Raw genomic sequence first — 23149 nt, forward strand, 5'->3', positions numbered from 1 at the left:
CCCCCCCCACAAGGACTCCCGTACGCATGCTGCGCCCGGGAAGCTAAAGCTTGGAACACGTCGAGGGTCCATCCGTGGTGCGGACGCACCACGTGTCAGTCATACTGACACGTACTCGGTCAACCAGTCATCCGGTCATCCAGATAAATCCGCAAGCGCACTCATCTACTTCAGGGCGCTCGACCCTCGACCAATCGTTTCTTTTGCCTTTTGACCTTTGATCGGGAAAAACCTCCCCGGTACTTGGAGGCGTTCTCTCTCCATTTCTCTCCTCTCTGTGTTTTGTTGTTGTTGTTGTTGTCTCATCCGGGAAAAGAGAAACGGCGAGAGAAACGAATAATCGGAAGATTCCAACAAGTAGTGCCTGTTATTATAATTGAGGAAGCTGAGGAAGCGCGCGCGTATGTCTCTAAGAGGGGCTGTCTCCTGTATTTTCTGTTATACGCAAAGGGGTGGGTCTGGTAAACGATGGGTTAGTTGTGTGTGCAAAGACTCTAGAGTATATCCTGGTGTGGTTGACGGGGGCCGTTGTTTTTGGTGGTTGCAGGTGGATTGTCGTCACCCCTGCAGCGCGCCGCGACCGCCTCGCCCCACGGCGGCACTGCGCCATCCACCCTCATATCCCAAGCACTCCCAAACCGCTCTACCCCGACACCCTCGTCAGCCACCTCGACGAGTTCGAGTCTCCTTTTCCCGCCACCTCTCCAAAACGTCGAGACGTTCGGCTCGTTCCTCGGCGAGGAGATCGTCGCCAACTGGAGGCGCTCCCTGGAGAGGTCGATCATGAGCCAGCAGCAACCCCAAGTGCAATCCCAAAGCCAGCAGCAGCCGGTAGCTGCCTTACACCCGCCGACAACACCGAGTCTAAACCACCTTCCGTCGCCAACAGATCCTACGTCAAGCTCGACGCCGGCCAAGTCGAGCACGCCCCTAGGAAGTGGTCTGGACGCCTCGGAGAAAGCACCGACGCCGATACCGGGACACGAAACACCGGCGCCGCCGACGCCCTCGTCGACCACGGCTCTCACGTCGCCATCGGCTCTGCAACCACCTCACGAACCCTCGGTCAACGGGGCGCCGCCGCCAAAGAGTCCCGCCGAGGAGTCCTGCCACCACAACAACAACAACAATTCGCATCACCTGACCAACAACAACATCGGAAGTACCGGTATCGGGGGAGGTGGAGGTGGCGGCGGGGGCGGAGGAGGAGGAGGAGCCGGTACCGGTGGCCTCAGCGTACTGGACACCCTCAAGAGTCCCTTTCGCTTCGACGACCGGACCCATCCATTCCGATTTGGGGACGAATTCGGCGCCGCCGGTATGGCCGGCCGTCTCGGAGAGTCGCTCATACCCAAGGGCGATCCCATGGAGGCACGGCTCCAGGAGATGCTGCGATACAACATGGACAAGTACGCCTCGCAAAATCTCGACACCCTACACATTGCCAGGAGAGTGCGGGAGCTTCTCTCGATACACAACATTGGCCAGAGGCTCTTTGCCAAGTACGTACTTGGCCTAAGCCAGGGCACCGTTAGCGAGCTTCTCAGCAAGCCCAAACCCTGGGACAAACTGACTGAGAAGGGTCGCGACAGCTATCGCAAGATGCACGGCTGGGCTTGCGATGACAACGCCGTTATGCTGCTCAAGTCTCTCATACCCAAGAAAGGTGAGTCTCTCTCTCTCTCTCTCTCTCTCTCTCTCTCTCTCTCTCTCTCTCTCTCACACACACACACACTCTCTAGCACTCTCATTCACTGTCTCCCTTTAACTCTCTTAAGCTCTCTTTACTCACTTCCCCTTTATATCACCAGTTCACTTCTATATCTCCCCTTGTACTCCTTGCCCTTTTTTTCTTCTATGTATATACCTATCTCTCTTTCTCTTTTACTCCAATCTTCCTCTATTTCTCTTCGACCCACGTCCCCGCTATACAGCGAAGCTCTACGTTTTCTTGTCTATATACCATTTACCTCACATGTCCACAAGCATCGTGTAGACACTTTATAGGTATCAATCGTTATCTCATACTGTACTGCACTGCGATTACTTACATTCCCATAATTGACTAACCATCAAGGTAACACGCGCCACAGCTAATACACGGTAACCGCTCAAGAATAGGGGTGGCTCTAGCACTTTCACTCATATTCATACTCCCTTTCGAACTTACAGTCCCTCTATGCTCGCTCTAACTGCACAGCTTCAGTGCCGCAAGTCAACGGGGGTTCTGAATATAGCTATTGAATGTATGTAACGCGTGTAGATGGAATATATTTTTAATGTCATAAACGTCGTATTTACATGCGAAATTATCCAGGGAAAATAAGAGGCTGAAATTCGTTTGGCAAAATTTAGATAATGAAATTTCAAGTTATCCGAGTATTGCAGCAATCTAGATTAGCTCTTCAGAAATATAGGAACGATGCACTAAAACGGTAATAATGTCCTTCAGTTCGGGGGTGAACGGGGAGAGCGCCGTTCTTATTGGGTTCAGGAGGTTCGGGTTGTTCAGAGCGCGAAAGGGCACTCCGACAATTTGCCGAGGACTTTCCCATGAATAATATTAATTATCTTAATGAAATTACCCAAGCGACGCTATACCTGTCGCCTATCGATTGTTTGCTGCGTTTGTCAGCCATATTGTTTAGACTAATAGCTCCTGGGAATAAACGGGAATGACGCTGAAGCCGTCACCTTCGCCGTTGCCGCCACATCACAATCACCAGACAAACTGGCCGAGATTACTCGCGATTTCAAGTCTCACGCCGGTCTGTATTTACCGTCCAAGGCAATTTACACTTTTCCCTTATCCCGCTAAAATTATCAGCTGATTGTTAGCCGGCGTGCCGACCACTCGCCGTCAAAGGATATCAGCGTCAAATGAAATACAACCTGGTACGCTTCTTACAGGTTTAGAAGATTATATAGTCTCTCCGTATAACCGTATACGTATAATAGTTTCACGTACAAACCCACCTATGATTCAGAACGAGAAAAAAGAAACGAAACGAAGGATGGTCATTTGCATTCGAGTCACCGAATGAAAAGCGGCGTGCGATATTGTGTTGATGCGTAAAGAGAGAACGGGGATCGAGAATACATCATTTCATATTTTTTCCCCTTTTTTTTTTTTTTTTATTCAATATTAATATCAATTGAAAAGGATGCCGGTAACTGTCATAATGGGTGCTCCATCCGTCCGGTCCACGAATGGGAGGGATAAAAAAACATACGGCTGAAGGAAAAAAAAAACACGGCATAAAACGGACATAAAATATTCAGTAATTCAGCTCGGGCGCAACGGTGACAACAGTCGTGCATCAATGGATTGTCGGTTTCCGTTAGATCCACAGATAATCAGGGCTTTCCAGCGTGGACGTATTTAAAAGAGTACCACGGAGAGACGCCCGAAGGGGGGCGGATGAATGAAAGCAGAGTGGAAAATATAAACGGAGAAAAAAAACACCCTCGCGAACAAAAGTGAGAATCGAGTCGCTATAACCGATCCGAATAGAACAACTAGGGAATTGTGCAATTGAGTAAAATGGTGGTGGGGTGGAAGTAAATCGGCTCTGGAAGAGGGTCAAGAAGAGTGGGTGCGGGAGACAGAAAGGTAGGAAGGAAGAACACGTGTTGAAAGTGACCCCAGGAAATCAACCCTCCGACCTCTGACCCTGTTCAACCATAAATGCGTGTCCCCTGTTCGCTCGTTCTCCATCATCTGTGTTCTGGTGTCCGGGGACTTGAGCTACTTTGCCATTTCGCCGTTTTCCCAATGGCCAGGAAGGAAAAATAGAGTAGGCACTCGAGAGTTGAAGAAAAAGGATCTCCGAGGTGTCTTCTTCACTGTCACCAATTTCTTCCGTGCCCACCTTCCCCTCTTCCCAATGAACTTCTTTCGCCACTTCGTCTCCTGCACTACTTCCGAAGCTTCCTCTGTATCCACTTGCAGCTTCAGCTTTCGCTATAGATATATATATATATGGGTCACAGCGAAGCGATTAATGAGCTAGGACTTTATAGTACGGAGAGGAGGTCGCGACCTCTCTACTTGGTTCCTTAAGCATCTGCAACCAAGTGCCACCGGAATACCGGGTCAAAGATTCCGGTACTCGTTGACCTTTATCATCAGGAGGCATAGGTGTAGCAGAAGAGAAAAATAGGGAGAAGTAACGAAGAATGAGAAGCAACGTTCCTATCTCCTGCTGAAGTCTTCTCCTTCTTCCTCCTCCTGGTCCTTCTCTACTACTCGTCAACCCTTTCACTTGTTTTGATCGCTAATTATTAAAGGTTTTGTCTGCTACCCCCGCTGTTTATAAATACAATGAGGCCCGCGACTCAATGGGATAAATATACTGGGAGCTTTGTCTGAAACTTCCATAATCAGTCGTGATTTATGGGCAAAAATCAGCGCCTTTATTCGAGCTGAAAGCCGACAGCGCGCCATTCCGAGCCGAGCCGAACCAACCCGAGTCGATCCCGCTCGGCCATCGCGTACCCACTCGTGTACGGGTCTTCGGCGTTCCGCGTTCACCTTCCCGCAAGGAAGGATGCCGATAAAGCGTTAAAAAGATAAGTTCGCTTGCTAAATACCAAGCCTAACGACTTATTACAATATAGACAGGCCAAGCGCGGGGAGCTACCTGCCTCTGCGCTTCTCTATAGATCCGTTCGAGTCTCTCGCGTCCTAAGGGCTTCATTATATTCAAGTCCGCCTGGCGAACCAGCCAACATTTATCACCTGCTGCTCACACCTTAAAAATACATTCTTCGCTCTTTACGCTGTCTGAACACCCTGGAATTCATTGTCGGGCCAGGTCATCGTCCAATACAGTATGCATGGGACCATAGATACTGAAGAAAAAGGACGGTGCCCTTTTTTTCCATATGATTAAATACATATGTATATATATACGTACATATATATATATATATATATATATATATATGGCTGTACCGTAATCTACGTATGTATATACATTGTCGGGAAAGTCGCTAGAAATTACGTGGGAAATCGAGCCGCGGCCATTTTCATCTGTCCGCATAGTCAATTTTTAATTGCATCCGACCGGAGGCACGAACTCTACTCTGAACTGTACCACTGCCATATTTCAGCGTCAATTAGCACACTGGCCCGACGTAACTATCGAGTGTGAACGAGTTTCGTTCGTTAGGAGCGACTGATTTTATCGGATTTTTATGATATCACCTCCTGCTTCCCGAGCCGACAGCAACAATACCGGGATCTGACGAACAATCGATGTTTCTTAAGCGCGAGGTCGCATTCCCACGAAATTATGCCAGATTTTGTAATCGAGTATTGTTAGCTACCTATCGTTAGATATATATACCCCTCTGCATGAACATATACGTATACTCGCGTGTTAAACTCCTGCCTGCAGGTTCCTGGCATCCTACCCGTTCACCTACCTGCCTCTATACCCGATCCTATTCGATGCCTCCTCCTATCGCAGGGACAATTTTGAAACATATAATCACTGCAAAATACGGTTTCCTTCTGGCTGGTGTTTCGCTAGACGGCCATTGTTCCCTCCCCAACAATTATTAATTCCGCGCTTATTTTAAAAACTCAACTTGACAATTTCATCTAAATCAAAACTTTGCCGGACCCTTTTTTTCCCCGTCCGCCAATGTTATCAAATATGTACGATAATAAAACGTAGAACGTCATCGATGATCTTTCAATAATCGTACGGCGACTGCTATAGTGGATAACAATTGACACGTGTCGCTCTTACAAGTCATGCGATACGCAGTACCTATCTTATTCCGTATATTTTTTGTATACCACGGAACTGCCCGAAATTCGTTAACGGAAACTCGTTAAATCGCGATAAGTCGTTTTCGACGTTAAAACATGCTAAAACTTTTCTGATTGGATAGTGAAAGCACAGCGGACTCTGTGTGCGCCGCGTGGCCGCATGGTCTCATGGTGCGTGGCCGCAACGGCCGTATGGACATAGTCCCGGGCGAAACTGTGGCCTCATTTTTTTTTATCGTCCGGTCTAATATACATATTTCAATGATAATAATAGGCCAGCCCTGGGCCACGTATACAAGTGTGTATTTCTCAATGTACCGCGGTGCTTTCGTGAACCCGCGTAATTATTACTGTCTCGATTCTTGGTAACGATCGTTATCGTAAAAACGTCATTCTCCTCTTGGGCCTCTGCGAGAATCCACGCAGTCCACAAACTTCTATACCCACTATCCGCTGATGTACAATCGAATAGGGGAGACTCTGCCAGAATACCAAGGAATAACAGTACCACGATGCACCTCCCGATACAACAAAGAATCGGTGTTCGGTAAGAAGAGAAGAAAAAATAACATGGCTTCCCCTCGTATTCATCCTCGAGTAACTATAAAGTACATAGACCAGTACTAGTAGCCAGGCAGAGTCAGGCAGTCAGGCAAAACCGTTGGCATAAGTTGAAATCTCTTGGCAGGGAGTCAAGCATTGCGACAATGCACATAGGTACGTACATGTCTACCAGCAGTGTAGCCACTGTATACGGACAGTCCCGGATATCAAGTACAGGGACAGAAAATCAGGGTGGTTAAAGTGGGAGAGATCTCAGGGGTTGGTCTCCCTCTGTGTCTGGGCCAGGAAACTAGACTAAATAAAGACCGGACTAATAAAGTGTCATTGATTGGACGATTAGATGACTTCGAGAACCTGGGAATGATTTTCTTCGCCAAGCAGCGCAGTGCATTCTTGGAATTCTTTCGAGGTCTCTTATTGGCTATAACGCGAAGGTATACGAGCCGCGACATCTAACGGGTGGCGAAAATACACTGTCGGCGACAGAAATGAAAAAGAATTAGTAGATATATATTACACGTGTATATATGCATGTAGACGTAAATGTGTCGGGTGTATCTCGGGGGTAGTCACGGATTCTCAGAATCAGTCTCTCGACACTCGACTTCTCAATTGCACTCGGGGTGCAATCAAAGGCACGATCGATAGCTGATTCATCCGAATCTTGCGGCTGATTGGTCAATTAGATGGGAAACACGTAGGAGGACACTCTTAGCCATGGGTCTCTGCATAGGAGTGGGCAAAGGGTACGGAGGGGGTGTCAGGGGTCTACGAGACCGCAAGGGAGGCTCCGCAAGAGGATATTTTAATTATCATGGGTACTCCGACGCCCGTTCCTCTTATTGATTTTATGTTATATTAATTGCTTCCTGGTTCGATTACGCTCGAATCGAGCTTTTCGCATTACGGCCTTATGATTTTCACGTGGAATTTAAATTGGTTTCCATATCGGTGTCCACTGTATCTTTTACTGCTAATTCCTTATGTACGCACTCTTGCGTAATTATCACTTTTTGGTCTTTTTATAATATATATTACCTTGTCACTTTTCATCTTCATTTTATGCATAAGGGTGGCTCTTTGGCTATTCTGACTGTAGAGCATCTTTTTGAAATTTTTCAACATTGTTTTATGCTGCTGTACCGTCGGCGGGAGTCTAGGCAATAATATATTGCTGAGTTATCTTGCACTAGAGTCTGGACAAGCCATGTGTGTACATTTATACGTATGTGACTTTACATTGTCCAATCTTTCGCTTCAATGAACTGTATCGGTCGTTGAGCCATTTGTAAATCCCTTTTCTTCTCTTCCTGGTAGAATTGAAATGAAGTTTATATACCCAAGTTATAGGAAAAAGATAGAGCACGTGGGGTAGGGATGTGCTCATGAAACTTTAAAATTGGAATCGTTAATGAATGTCGACAGATTACCTTTAGTAAGTGGGCGGATGATGAGCGCTGTAAAATAGTGGGTTTGATCTAGGAATTATTTATTTGGCTATGCGTAGCAAGGTAATATAATACTTGGAACGATTAAGGGAAGCCCAGGTATCAAATAGTGCCGGTAGTATTGACAAAAGGCTGGTCCAAGGAATATATCAATGTTACCGGGAATAAAGGAAAAGGGAGGCGTACGGTGCGTGTTGATGCGTCCAAAGAAAAAGTACCTCACCGTGGAATCATTGCGTGCAGCAATGGATGCTTGGAATGATCTCGACACGCGATACAAAAATGTTAATAACAACAGCCTCCGTCTACGGCTGCTAGTTCACTGCGCCTTTCTTCATTTCATATTATTCACATTTTTCCATCTCTTCGTAACTTCCTGTTTAGCCGTCAGCCATTATTCTACCTGATTTCCCATACAGCGATCTCTCCAACGTGTACATTTTTATGTTATATCTTGATACGAATTATGGCTACCTGCAATATTTATGGTTACACAAATTTTAAATTTTTCTGAATGACCGTATAATATATAATTATTGATTATCCCATCGATCGGCAACGTGATTGATTGAGAACAAACCACAAGTTGTGTCTCACCTGTAGAGTATGTTTCAGGCAAGGAGCAGGGAATGCCGGCTTTCGCCAGAGGTCCTCAGGACGGTGGTCCACCCGATATGAGCGACGAGAGGCTGGCCCACATCCTCTCGGAATCAGGACACCTGCAGATGAGAGGGGAGCACGAGATGTCGAACGACGCCGACAGCAAGAGTCCCAGTAGGGTCGGCTGTCCAAGTCCTTTCGGCAAGGATCGGCTGGACAGCCAAAACAGGAGACTGAAGAAGTACGAGAACGATGACATTCCCCAGGAGAAGGTTGTGAGGATCTATCAGGAGGAGCTGGCGAAACTCATGGGAAGAAGGGTCGATGACGTAAGAGGACCTCGTGATTTTCCCCCGAGGTAAGACGGCCAAGTCCTTTAGATTAAATACGTCATCAGGGACATCATCGGGTGACGTAGAAATTATGGAAAATTTGTTTTTCAACATCTTGATGACTCATGTACTCTGACCATGGGCGTGGGGCTTGTCTACTGGCGCAATTAGGGAAGCGGCCTTGGCCAGTCTCGAAAACGGTATCAGGCTGTATTTCTTGTTAACCTCGTGCCACCTTTTCCGTATCGTATTTTTATCATGGCACCATCCGGTGGTTCCGGAGTGATGCCGATGACGAACGGTGCCGGTAACGTTGTCCGCGTATGAATCAGGTTCTCTACTGTTCTTTTCTTTGTTTTTTTCTTCCTCTTCTTCTTTCCTCGAGCCTTTTCCTAAGAATAACGACAGGGCATTTCGCGAAAATCGTGCATGAATCACGTTGAGCTTCGAAGCCAACGTCACTAACCCAGGAGATATCATTGGGACGATGGGATATTTCTAAAATTAAGGTCTGAGTGTGCACACTTCTTACGCTGAAGATCTCTCGCTCACTCTTCACTCTCTTATTCTCTCGCTCGTTTCTCACTCGACAACCGATATCTATACTTACACGCATACTTGTAATATTAATATTTACTTGACACGACTTCGTTTTACCAGCTCACTGACGTATCGCGACGTCGTATTATTACAGTTTTTAGACACTCTTATCGCACTTTACTTCGTTCCTGGAGTTCATTAGGATCTGATTTCGTTTTATAAATAATGCGTATGATACATTGTTTAAAAGAATCTGTAAGTTTTATCCCGATTGAGTATTATTGAGGACAGCACGTAACCTCGATTGATCGTAGCGCGATGTTTCCCCACTTTTTCAGTGGCGCCCAGGGTCTCCAGGGTATGGAGAGGACTCAGGAGGAGATAAGGCTGGCGTTGGATGCCTATCACCGTGAACTCCAAAAGTTGAACACGGCACCAGGGCAGAATCCAGCGTTGGCGGGACTTCCAGGACTTCCAGGATTGCCAGGACTGCTGGCGCTGCAACAGCAGGCTCTTCAGCAGCATCATCTGGCCGCGAACGGCGGTGGCGTGCAAGACCTTAGTCTGGGTAAGGTCGACCCCAGGAGCAAGATGATGAACGGAGTCTCCGAGGAAGAAAAAGAAAAGATGGAAGAGGCTATGAGGCACGCTGGGAGTGCTTTCTCTTTGGTCCGACCCAAGCAGGAACCCAGCGGACCCCAATCTACCCCTGGTGGCTCCAGTGCCAGTTCACCCCTTGGCAATTCCATACTTCCACCTGCCATGACGCCCAGTGAAGAATTCTCAGGAGCAGCAGCCGCGAGTCCACTCCAGAGGATGGCTTCCATTACAAACAGTCTGATCAGCCAACCGTCCACACCGACTCATCATTCATCCAATCAACGTCCACTGAAGGCAGTCCTTCCACCGATAACGCAGCAGCAGTTCGATATGTACAACAACCTCAACACAGAAGACATTGTCAAGAGGGTACGTATGCTTGTACGTATGCCTGCGGATTTCTATCGCATCCTGGAGCTTCTAATCGTTGTTTTCTTACGTATTCGTGTTATCAGGTGAAGGAACAGCTCTCGCAGTACTCAATTTCTCAACGTCTCTTCGGCGAGTCCGTCCTGGGACTGTCTCAGGGCTCGGTCTCTGACCTTCTGGCGCGTCCTAAGCCCTGGCACATGCTTACGCAAAAGGGTCGGGAGCCTTTCATTCGTATGAAGATGTTCCTCGAGGATGACAACGCTGTACATAAGCTCGTTGCTAGCCAATATAAGATCGCCCCAGAGAAGCTCATGAGGACCGGCGGCTACGGCGGCCTGCCTCGTAAGTTTAACTCAGGTCAATATAGATGTTTTGTTACTTTATTCAGAGTAGTTCAGGCAGCTCCTTCAGTCAGAGGCTTAACAATGCCATGAGATGAGTATCTACTTTTTGTGAAATTATTTCTACCCCACTTGAACAGAGTTGAGCCTACACGGAAGAGCTTCTGGACTACGTCGGACGTGGACGACTCAGTCGATATGACTAACGATTAGAATTCTTTCTTTCAGCGTGTGGAACGCCCATGAAACCGATGCCCCCGACGAAGTTGGTCCAGGAACAGCTTCAGAACGCTGCCAAGGCACAGGCGGCGGCGCAGGCTGCGGCACAAGCAGCCGTTCAGCATCAGCAGGAGACCCAAATGCAGCTTGGACCACCTCAACAAAGTCCGCAGCATCCCCAGCATCCCCAGCATCCTCAGCCACCTCCGCCGATGATGCTGACTCCCCCTGGACCTCATCATCCGCACGGACAAATAAGCATGCAGGAGCTACAGAAGAAACAGCAACAGATGAGTCTTCACTCTCCGCATCATCAGATGACACCGTCTCCACTTCGCAGTTTGCATCCTCACATCTCCCCGAGTGTTTACGAGATGGCTGCCCTTACTCAGGATCTGGATACGCAGACCATCACGACGAAGATCAAGGAGGCACTTCTCGCGAATAATATCGGACAGAAAATATTCGGTGAGGCTGTTCTGGGCCTTTCGCAAGGATCCGTCAGTGAGTTACTGAGCAAACCTAAACCTTGGCATATGTTGAGCATCAAGGGTCGAGAACCCTTCATCAGGATGCAACTCTGGCTCTCCGATGCGCACAACGTAGACAGACTGCAGGCTTTGAAGAACGAGAGAAGGGAAGCTAACAAGAGGCGGCGCAGCAGTGGACCCGGTCACGATAACAGTTCGGATACCTCGAGTAACGACACAGCTGAGTTCTACCACGCGGCGTCCCCGGGTCCTGGACCGGCGTCAGCCAAAAAACAGAGGGTCCTGTTCTCTGAGGAGCAGAAGGAGGCGCTGAGACTAGCATTCGCTCTTGATCCCTATCCCAATGTTGCCACGATAGAGTTCCTGGCGAGTGAATTAGCCCTATCATCCAGAACGATAACGAACTGGTTTCACAATCATAGGATGAGGTTGAAACAGCAAACGCCACACGGGCAACCAGAGCCTCAATCGCCTCGGGAACCTGGACAGCCCTTTGACCCGGTTCAATTCAGACTGCTTCTAAACCAAAGATTACTAGAGATCCAGAAGGAGAGGTTGGGTCTGGGTAACATGCCCATCCCTTACTCGCCATACTTCAACCCTAATCTAGCCGCTCTGGTGGGCAACGCTCTTAAGGAGCAATGTTCGGGTCTAGACCTCTCAATGGGAGCCCTTAAAAGGGAGCCTAATCAAGAATTCGAGGACGAAGATGCTGAGGATGCCATGAGCAATCTAGGTAGCGAAGACTCGGACGGTTCGGCTGGTAGCATAAAGCGAGAACCGACGGAGACGCCGGCACCGACGACTGCCAGATCAAATCGGAGAAAACCAGCAGCGCCTCAGTGGGTCAATCCCGAGTGGCAGGAGCCAGCGAGAACCGGTGACGAGGTCATCATCAACGGGGTCTGCGTAATGCAGACCGACGACTATGGCGTCAAGAGAGAAGCTGAAGAAACCGTAAGAGTTGAGCCGACGCCAGTTCAAGACAGATACGAGGAGGACGCCCAAAGCGACGTATCCTCCGTATCCGGGAACAACGGTCAGGATAGGGACAGTCCCATGCCAAGTCTAAAATCAGGACAGAACAGTCCAGCGACCTCGCCGAGGCCGCCATCCGTGCAACAGACACAACAGTCGACGGAGGAAAGTCCGAAGGACGTGGTGAAACACGAACCCGAGGAAACGGCTTGGGATTACTAAAGAAAATCTCCATTCTAAAGACTCTCGGCGAGGACCTAGAACAATACGCGTGATGTAGCCGGTAGCACCACCCTTGCCAGTATAAATTCCCATTAAGGCGTGAAGCGTCAGCCAGGGAACTAAATAAAAGAATTACAAAAATAACCAGCGATAGGATATCAGTGCCAGTGCCGTATCCTGCCTACGTGACGAGGGCATTATGATCCTGTAAAGTGCGATTAGAATTGCGCACTAGCGAGGACTTCCTCCCGAGGTGATCAGCAGCTTGACACGACCAGTGCCGTAATGTAGTGAGTGTCAGCGGGTAGTGCGCGTACCGAGAGACAGAGCGAAATCAAAAGAAAAAGAAATGAGAAAGATACAAAAAAGAAATGAAAGAAAGGAAAACGTGTACGAAGTAAACAAGCGAAGAATAACAATCGTAAAGATACGTACAGCTAATAGAAAAGTGACTAAAACTTGCAATTAGTGAGAGTGATACTCGTGTTCGGTGCATTCGGTGGGATAGGCATTACCGCATATACGCTCTGTATATATATACATGGACATCGCGTGTCGCGACGCCGAGCGTCGAAATTACGCGGACGCGCCGCCATCACGGTAGCGACTCGAATCCCACCGAGAGACTAATCGCTTATTTTCATCACCCGGGGTATCCACGAAAATCATTGCCGTCATCCCGATGCCGATGATCGGGATGCAGCCCGCCGGCCCTTCGAAGCTATTGGGCGGTGCTTCCTTCGAAAGGCGTCGCTACGCCCTGACGTCACCAGACGACAGGACAGTCCACCCTCGTAGAAGAGAAGCAGTAACTGTTCAAGGGCCACCACAGTGCAATCTCCCGTAAACGTTGTTAGATCAAATCATTATTAATTTTTAATTAAATTAAATAGAGCGAGTGCGTATGACTGACTGAACGAATGGATGACTACGTGTGCGAGAAGGAGAGAGAGCGTGTCTGCAAGAGCGAGTTGAAGGAGCAATTGCATAATTGTGATTCATGTTATCGTTTATATCGGCCTCTAGTGGTTAAGCTGTTGATGTTATATTTCTCTCACGTTACGTATCGCTTCTTCATCTTTTTTTTCATTCTTTTTCTTTTTTTTCTTCTCTTCCTTCTCTAATTCATCCTTCCACCTGTACCCCTCGTTTCCCACTTCCTCACTCCAAATCCCCATTTATTCGTAACACTCTCGATCCTCGCTCCCAAGATGCTTCACCATTATTTATAAAAAGCACGCAAGAAAAAACAATGATAAAGAACACTTAAGCCCGTTACCATTGTTATCGATACTTCTATTACGATTATCAGTTATCCCTACTATTACTGCTATTGCTATTAGTTTACTTCATTATTATTAGAATACTTTATTAATCGATATTGATAATTAAATTACACGGTCGAACGACGTCGCTACGACGCTTTCTAGCCAAAAGGAGAGACAACCGAGATAAAACGAAGTTTAAAGTTTAAGCGTCGACAATTTTATCTTTGCCCCTTTTCTATTCTTATATTTTACGGAAAAAAAAAATCGACGTACAGCCAATGGCGACGTGGCCATTCTGTAGCCGAAACAATGCAAACGATCGCCAAGAGTACCGATGACTATTGATATCACTATTGTGAATTCACACTATATACTATTTTATTATTATTATTATCACGATCATTATTACTATTATTATTATTGTCGCCTATTATTCACGAATATTCTGATTCTGAATCTTTATTATTATTGATTATATTAATTATTATTGCTATTGTAATATTATTATTATTATATTATTATCGCGAAAACGAAAATGGCTTCTGAAGCCAATGTGATAGAGCTTACGTGCGACGACAGAGAATTAAAAGAGAAAGAGAAAAAAGAGATTGGGCCATATGGGTTTCATAAAATCCTTATGGTACGAGAACTTTATATTATGGGTATTTGTGCGTGCGTGTGTGCGTGTGTGCGTGTGTGCGCGTGCGGGTAACAATGAAAATGCGATGTGAACGTGCGTACATTAGTATTGCGGTTTCTTAACTCACCCGTGTAAATAATTGTACAAAAAGAATATTGAAATCCCAGTACTCGTTCAAGAAACAGGCCCCAAGATAGACAGGAGACAGGCGATAGCGAGTGGGCACACATTGTATATTATATACTATTACTTATTACTCTTGAAATCCTGAGAGCACGGAGTATAATGCCGAGTTGTATGATAGTAAGTGAGTGAAAGAGAGTGAGTAAGTGAGTCTGAGAGAGAGAGAGAGAGAGAGAGAGAGAGAGAGAGAGAGCCACGACTTTGGCCTACCACAAGGACGAAAAAATTAAAGATAAAAAGATTTTCAAAGATTTAGCTGTCCTTGTGGGGGGAGGGGGGGGATTGCGTGAGAGTGAATGAGACTTGCGAGGGAAAGAGAATGAGTGCAAGAGAGAGTGAGAGAGAACGTAACGAGTGATGTTTGGGCAAAAGAAAAATTGGAAAAATAAGTACAAGAGAGAGAGAGAGAGAGAGAGAGAGAGAGAGAGAGCCACGACTTTGGCCTACCACAAGGACGAAAAAATTAAAGATAAAAAGATTTTCAAAGATTTAGCTGTCCTTGTGGGGGGAGGGGGGGGATTGCGTGAGAGTGAATGAGACTTGCGAGGGAAAGAGAATGAGTGCAAGAGAGAGTGAGAGAGAACGTAACGAGTGATGTTTGGGCAAAAGAAAAATTGGAAAAATAAGTACAAGAGAGAGAGAGAGAGAGAGAGAGAGAGAGAGAGAGCCACGACTTTGGCCTACCACAAGGACGAAAAAATTAAAGATAAAAAGATTTTCAAAGATTTAGCTGTCCTTGTGGGGGGAGGGGGGGGATTGCGTGAGAGTGAATGAGACTTGCGAGGGAAAGAGAATGAGTGCAAGAGAGAGTGAGAGAGAACGTAACGAGTGATGTTTGGGCAAAAGAAAAATTGGAAAAATAAGTACAAGAGAGAGAGAGAGAGAGAGAGAGAGAGAGAGAGAGCGAGAGAGAGAGAGAGAGAGAGAGAGAGAGGGTAGAAAAAGGACGAGAGACAAACGTTATCCTCGATATTACGAATCAAACTAGTATTTACCAGATTAAGTCACGTTTAATCTCCGATTAAATTCTAGTCCGCAGCTTAAAAAGAAAAATAATTAAAAAAAAAAAGAGAGAACTTAAGAAAGAGCGCGAATGTCGTTCCCACGTGTGCGAGAAGAAATGCGAGTATGACTCTGAGAGTGTTTGAATTTGCGAAAGATCTGGGAAAATTGATTTTAGAAAGAGGAAGGGCATTGCAAATGAAAGACCAGTGATCGACTTTTTATTTTATTTTTTTTTTTTTTGTATTTTCATCTCGTTTAAGATTCTTACAACGTTTTATCATATAGACGAGTACGTAACGCGACGATAACGTATTTGTACATAAGAATTAACAAGCGAAAGCGACGTCTCGTTAACACTTAATGAAACAAGAAGTAAAAAGGCACTAAACTTTGCAATAGAAGAGAAGTGGAAGGACGGTTTAGTGATTTTTGATAAGTATCATCATCGATCGCTAACAGTTGACAGGGTCATCGATAACAATTGGCGATAGGGCAAAGTATTGAGAATGGCATAATACGTCAAAGAGGAACAACGATAAAAAAAAAACAACACAATAAAGAGGAAAAGAACTACGATCTCAAAACACTAATACCAAACTAAATTATTTAAATTGACTTAGCCTAAATACCATTTCTCTGACTTTTTTTTCTTCATTTTTTTTCTTCTTCTTCCATATTCTTCAATCACGAGGATCCATATTACAGATCTTTGGTTGTCGCGCAAACTACTGCATTCGCGTTGCATCACGTGCCACCAAGGGCTCAGCTGAAGTCACCGAGAGTAAAATCAAACCGGGGTCAAAGGTCAGGTCGGGAGGACTTTTTCAGCTGCCGGTGATGGGAATGACCTCGTACGACAGGAGACTTTAACGCCTGGCGTTATCATCCCCTTGTTAGAATCGCACGGATCCTCGCGTCCCGTCACTCTTATCACAGCTATCTTATCAGTATATTTTCCTTGAGGATGACGCGATGCGATTTCCGGTTTTGGATACTTTTCATCATTGGCAGCTGTTAATCGTCGATTTAACGATGAGATCCAATAATCATCCCTTAGGACAAACGACATTGGCACTGATGTCCAGGTTCTTGTAGATATTCAATTAGCGACTAGATAGACGATAGCTTTAATTATTTAACGGTACAGCTTTTAATCGGTGAAGAGTTTGATAACGGGTGACAGAGTGAGAGAGGGAGGCTCGGGGGATTGTCAGAGTGCGAGTGTGACAGTGAGAGTGAAAGTGGTGAGTGCACGAGGATAGGATGAGTAGAGGGATGATGAAAGAACGGGATGTAATATAATGAGATGAAAATGAGTTTAAAAAAATAAGAAAATTGGAATCCGCTGCCACTGCCATCGCCGACGCGAAGAATGGTGGTGAGGATGGTAGCGGGAAGACGCAAAGGATGAATTTACCGTTGTCGAGGATAGGAGGAAGGAAAATCATATCGTAAACCTAATAATGAATATTTTACAAAATAAATGTAGATAGAGATTCGGAAATTATCGATGAATCCCTCTTTAACCCCCCTGTCCGCCAATCCAAATTCCAAGATTCCTCAATTCCCGGGAAGTACCAGTGCGGTTTGGAAAACGAGTGGGACTTACACTTATTGAAACCTTAAAGAAAAATCCTACATCGCCCTTATCCAAGCCTCGAATGCCGACAACCCGCCCCGTCACGGGACATGCGTGATGCGAAAAAATAATACGCAGATATACGATCCAAAAAAAAAAGGATGAAAAGACAGTGTCATTCAGTAGTGAAAATAAAATGAAAAAAATGTATCGAAAGGGGAAATACCTAAAGTAATAGTTTATTTGTATTTCATTTCGAACTGTATTATAGCTTAAAGAGTATCCTGTACATTACATAAACACAACACAAGCACTATTGTTTTAAATTGTACGTTTATGATTATTATACGAAGATAAAGAAGAAAATAAATAAGGTATGCAAAATATTGAAGATATATGAGAGATTTATTGATTGTAGCTCTTAAGGGTCTCTTGAAACAAAAGATTGAAGATGAGAAAGAAATATCTTCACGCACCCGCGCGTTTTACCAACTTAATTATAGTATCCATATCTTCCAAGAGAAAAAGTATGAACCTAGTGCGATTTATTACTAGTTAACAATTATCATTATTATTGTCCCCGGGTGACGTCATCGGCTCTGTCGTGAATTTTCCTTGATTTTTGATTCCCCACTTTCGTCATTTTCTCGTTATGACAGCCTTCATTTCTCTTAACGGACAACGATACGAACTGTAGGCTTACAGAGTTGTATCGTTATCGCAAATCTGATTGAAGAAAATTTGATAAGAGATTGGGTTACGATACGTACGGTATATTAAAAAAATAATGGCTGGCATGGAATGACGTAAGTGTGCGAACCGAGACAACAAAGATTTAAACATGGATATGAGGTATACGCTCGATATCCCGGACTTTGTAAAATATTCGTACATATATATACATATATATATATATATATTGCGTTGTTCTAATTTTGTAGGTGAATTTTACTTAAATTTTTATCAGTTTACAAAACACAGTAGTGTTATATACGCGATACACGACTCAGACACACGGATGAATGGAAGATTTTCTTCATTGTATATACATATATAATTATATTATTCATATCACTGTCTCCTTTCAAGAATTTCTAAATTAAAAAGCCTGTATTAAAAGTAACAAGATTCTTTTTGCGTTACCTTCATTCATTAATCCTCATTAGGCATGAAACGACGAAAGCATGATTGTGCCTCCATCATTCTTCTGTTTGAATCGCCCAAAACTATTAACACGTGAACAAACAGTTAGTTCCAAAGAACAATCATAATAAACTTCCGTGATGTTTGTACAACAATCACGCAACGAAGGTACATACTAACTTGGAATATTTATGCTCCGACGATGCTGCCATCTATGAATCTGCTACGGAAACTCCATCGTAAGTTGCAACAACAGAGGTAAGTATGGAGATGCTCAACGCTTCGGCTTTAGGCGATACCAAAGCATGGCGCTAAATCGTAGCGGCAAGTCTGGAAGTAGGATTCTGTGATCATCGCCTCCGTCGACAATGCAAATCCCGTCGTAGTCGAGCTAAACGTGAACACGAACGCGTAGCTTGGCGGGCAGAGGTTCTCCGCTACTCACCGCTGGTTCCCAAAGCAACTCTTAGAACGAGACCGGGAAATATAGAACTTCTCAAGAATTATTGAAAAAGCTTATTGTTGAAATATTTTTAAGACATTTTTAAGAAAGTGCCAACTTGACACCCGTGTAGCACCTCAATTTTTACTAAATGTTATTGGATCTTGATTTACTTTCAAAATTTATTCAAAATATAAAATTGAAGCTAAATGAAAATTTTGCAGAATATACGGAGTAGATAAAATTTGAATTGAAATTGTAGAATATCGAAAATAAATTACATTCAAATTGAAATATTAATAAATTAAGTGTTTGTAACATTAAAATAATTAATTAAATCAATAAAGTAAAATATGATCACTCTGAAATTGGAAATTCAGGCCAAGCATATTTAGAAATTACTGGAAGTTGCCCAAAATTGTATGCGCGCAAATTCGTCGCGGCAGGACTCTGGGAGTGGGAGATGGCAGAGAGTAGGGGTGAGCGCTGGAGGTAGCGCCCGGACTCCGAGCGCTCATTCTTCCACGAGCCAGTCTCCTATACTGGTCTCTTGGAATCATTAGTCTTATTCATTTTCAACATTCTTCTCTTTCTATATTTATTTCTTCTTTACATTCATATTTCTTTATCTGTCATTATTTACTTTCTGATTTATCTCTTTCTTTATTTCTTCTCTACTTTTATATTCCTTACTTTTCTACTTCTTAACTTCTTTATTTCTATCTTCCCTTCTGTCTTCTCGTTTCATTCTATTCCCTCTCACTTTCCATTGTGCTTGTTTTACTTGTCCTATTCCTTTGGTCGGGTCGAGCATATTAATTCAAGTAGTCATATAAGAGTAGTCATCCGGTTAGTGCAGCTAGACTTAAGACCATGGTGTCGGGGGTTGCCCTTCCGCCTCTTCCGCTGAGCTTGCTCAGTGGTTGGTGGCCCAAGTTGTGGCCGCAACAGGACCTTATGGGTCTCCCGACGGGGGCCTTGAGCCCCCTTAGGGTATCTACGGCCATGGTCTTTCGTATAGTGAATCTAGCCAGGTGTCTAGCTCTCGCGTATTAGTATCATTTGTTCGCTTTGCTAAAAACGCTCCAACATGTCGTTGACCCTTGGGCACTTGTGTGGGTAGAGACGATCCTATTTGTCCGTGGGGAGGTCGGAGGGGTAGTCCGTTGACTTTGGGTAAAGTCCTACTTGTGCTTGTGCTTGGGGGTCACTTCACTTGGGATAGGTGCGGGTGCTATTGAGCACCCGCTAGTATAAAGTCACCCTCTGTCGGAGACATTTTGCGCGGGGATCGATGGCTAACGGGGCCCGCCGCCGGCGGCGGGCGTGGTTCCTTACGTCTAACCCACTGGGCTTGCCCGTGGGAAGGGACGGAGGTTGTAGCGTTAAATATCGTCCTTCCGGATGTCCCGGCGTGCCCGCAAGGGTTCGCTGGGTGCTACGCCCGCGGTCTTTCGTTGCGGTGAATCTTGACTAAGGGCAGACCTTTCGCGTTTAACTTGTCCCTTTTGCGTTTAACTCATCTTAGCTTCTTCGCGTTTAACTTCACCTTACCCCCTTGTGCGTTTTTCTTGTCCCTCGACCCGACTTCCTTCCCTTCCTGAGGTTTTTCCCCCCTAGTCCTGTGCGCGAAAGCCGCAGGACTCGGGGGTTTTCCTCAAAAAAAAAACAAAAAAAAACACGGTCCCCTATGGGGCTTCGCATTGTCGAAACTTCAAAGGGTAAATTCATGTTAAAGACTTCGTATTAGTTCCAATTTTCGCCGATAAGGGGGCAGCACCTCCTGGGCACGATAGGTGGCGCCATCTCTGAGACAATGAGGGAACTATCTCCGATTAAATAATTCTATTTCTAATTTGAAATTCGCATTGTCGAAACTTCAAAGGGTAAATTCATGTTAAAGACTTCGTATTAGTTCCAATTTTCGCCGATAAGGGGGCAGCACCTCCTGGGCACGATAGGTGGCGCCATCTCTGAGACAATGAGGGAACTATCTCCGATTAAATAATTCTATTTCTAATTTGAAATTCGCATTGTCGAAACTTCAAAGGGTAAATTCATGTTAAAGACTTCGTATTAGTTCCAATTTTCGCCGATAAGGGGGCAGCACCTCCTGGGCACGATAGGTGGCGCCATCTCTGAGACAATGAGGGAACTATCTCCGATTAAATAATTCTATTTCTAATTTGAAATTCGCATTGTCGAAACTTCAAAGGGTAAATTCATGTTAAAGACTTCGTATTAGTTCCAATTTTCGCCGATAAGGGGGCAGCACCTCCTGGGCACGATAGGTGGCGCCATCTCTGAGACAATGAGGGAACTATCTCCGATTAAATAATTCTATTTCTAATTTGAAATTCGCATTGTCGAAACTTCAAAGGGTAAATTCATGTTAAAGACTTCGTATTAGTTCCAATTTTCGCCGATAAGGGGGCAGCACCTCCTGGGCATGATAAGTGGCGCCATCTCTGAGAGAACGAGTAAACTTTTGTTGAGAAAATTGGGATTTTGAAGCGCCCCCTATTGTTGATATATGGAACTAAAATTTGCAAGATTTGCTGTGAAAATCCGGATTTTGAAGCGCCCCCTATTGTTGATATATGGAACTAAAATTTGCAAGATTTGCTGTGAAAATCCGGATTTTGAAGCGCCCCCTATTGTTGATATATGGAACTAAAATTTGCAAGATTTGCTGTGAAAATCCGGATTTTGAAGCGCCCCCTATTGTTGATATATGGAACTAAAATTTGCAAGATTTGCTGTGAAAATCCGGATTTTGAAGCGCCCCCTATTGTTGATATATGGAACTAAAATTTGCAAGATTTGCTGTGAAAATCCGGATTTTGAAGCGCCCCCTATTGCTGATATACGGAACTAAAATTTGCAAGATTTTCCCAGCAGAAGTTCACTTGTCCTCCCAGAGATGGCGCCACTTATCATGCCCAGGAGGTGCTGCCCCCTTATCGGCGAAAATTGGAACTAATACGAAGTCTTTAACATGAATTTACCCTTTGAAGTTTCGACAATGCGAATTTCAAATTAGAAATAGAATTATTTAATCGGAGATAGTTCCCTCATTGTCTCAGAGATGGCGCCACCTATCGTGCCCAGGAGGTGCTGCCCCCTTATCGGCGAAAATTGGAACTAATACGAAGTCTTTAACATGAATTTACCCTTTGAAGTTTCGACAATGCGAATTTCAAATTAGAAATAGAATTATTTAATCGGAGATAGTTCCCTCATTGTCTCAGAGATGGCGCCACCTATCGTGCCCAGGAGGTGCTGCCCCCTTATCGGCGAAAATTGGAACTAATACGAAGTCTTTAACATGAATTTACCCTTTGAAGTTTCGACAATGCGAATTTCAAATTAGAAATAGAATTATTTAATCGGAGATAGTTCCCTCATTGTCTCAGAGATGGCGCCACCTATCGTGCCCAGGAGGTGCTGCCCCCTTATCGGCGAAAATTGGAACTAATACGAAGTCTTTAACATGAATTTACCCTTTGAAGTTTCGACAATGCGAATTTCAAATTAGAAATAGAATTATTTAATCGGAGATAGTTCCCTCATTGTCTCAGAGATGGCGCCACCTATCGTGCCCAGGAGGTGCTGCCCCCTTATCGGCGAAAATTGGAACTAATACGAAGTCTTTAACATGAATTTACCCTTTGAAGTTTCGACAATGCGAATTTCAAATTAGAAATAGAATTATTTAATCGGAGATAGTTCCCTCATTGTCTCAGAGATGGCGCCACCTATCGTGCCCAGGAGGTGCTGCCCCCTTATCGGCGAAAATGCGAACTAATGCGAATACTTTAATAAAAATTGATCCACTAAAGTTTCGACGATGCGACTTTCAAATTACAATTAGAATTATTTAATCGGAGATAGTTCCCTCGTTGTCTCAGAGATGGCGCCACATATCATGCCCGGGAGGTGCTGCCCTCTTATCGGCGAAAATTCAAACTAATGGAAATTCTTTACTATGAATGTTTGATAATTTCAAAATTCGAAAAAAAGTGTGCGAGTACCAAAAAGTAAAGCAATTTTTTGAAAGTGGCCCTATCGCAATCTAACCTGTACCAGCCTCTTCTATGGACCATTCTGACTTTCTGCATTAAGAGATCTTTCAAAATTTCAAGGAAAAAGCCCTAAACCCAGCCGTTTTCGAGATACAGCCTCCCAGAGGTGCAATTTCGAGAATTGAATTTCAAACTATATTAGGAGTAGGTGAAGGATGCAGTTAGGACGGAGAAGAGTAAGAGAGAGACAGAACTCATTCGTACTCTGGGATATTCGCATAGGGCAAAATAATATCAACGTGTATAAGTGTTACAAGATAATTTATTCAACAAATGCAATAATGATACAGTATACAAAGTACAGATGTACATATA

General features: G+C 44.8%; 1 protein-coding gene across 11 annotated transcripts in view; it reads left to right on the top strand.

The window, feature by feature from the left end:
- Window positions 1-17550, top strand: part of LOC107269761 (homeobox protein cut) — an 89305-nt gene extending 71755 nt beyond the window's left edge. For 3 of the 11 annotated variants that reach the window (XM_025087085.1, XM_025087084.1, XM_025087092.1), the window contains 5 exons: window positions 548-1666; window positions 8398-8752; window positions 9581-10247; window positions 10322-10595; window positions 10808-12489. In XM_025087085.1, the coding sequence (XP_024942853.1) occupies window positions 548-1666; window positions 8398-8752; window positions 9581-10247; window positions 10322-10595; window positions 10808-12489 (4097 nt within the window). Of the gene's footprint in view, window positions 1-547; window positions 1667-8397; window positions 8753-9580; window positions 10248-10321; window positions 10596-10807 lie in introns of all 11 variants that reach the window. The other 8 variants (XM_025087090.1, XM_025087083.1, XM_025087088.1 and 5 more) reach the window with 8 other exon arrangements.
- Window positions 17551-23149: the final 5599 nt, after the last annotated feature.

Source organism: Cephus cinctus, unplaced genomic scaffold (genome assembly GCF_000341935.2).
Source record: "Cephus cinctus unplaced genomic scaffold, Ccin1 Ccin1_scaffold0689, whole genome shotgun sequence".
Classification (NCBI taxonomy): domain Eukaryota; kingdom Metazoa; phylum Arthropoda; class Insecta; order Hymenoptera; family Cephidae; genus Cephus; species Cephus cinctus.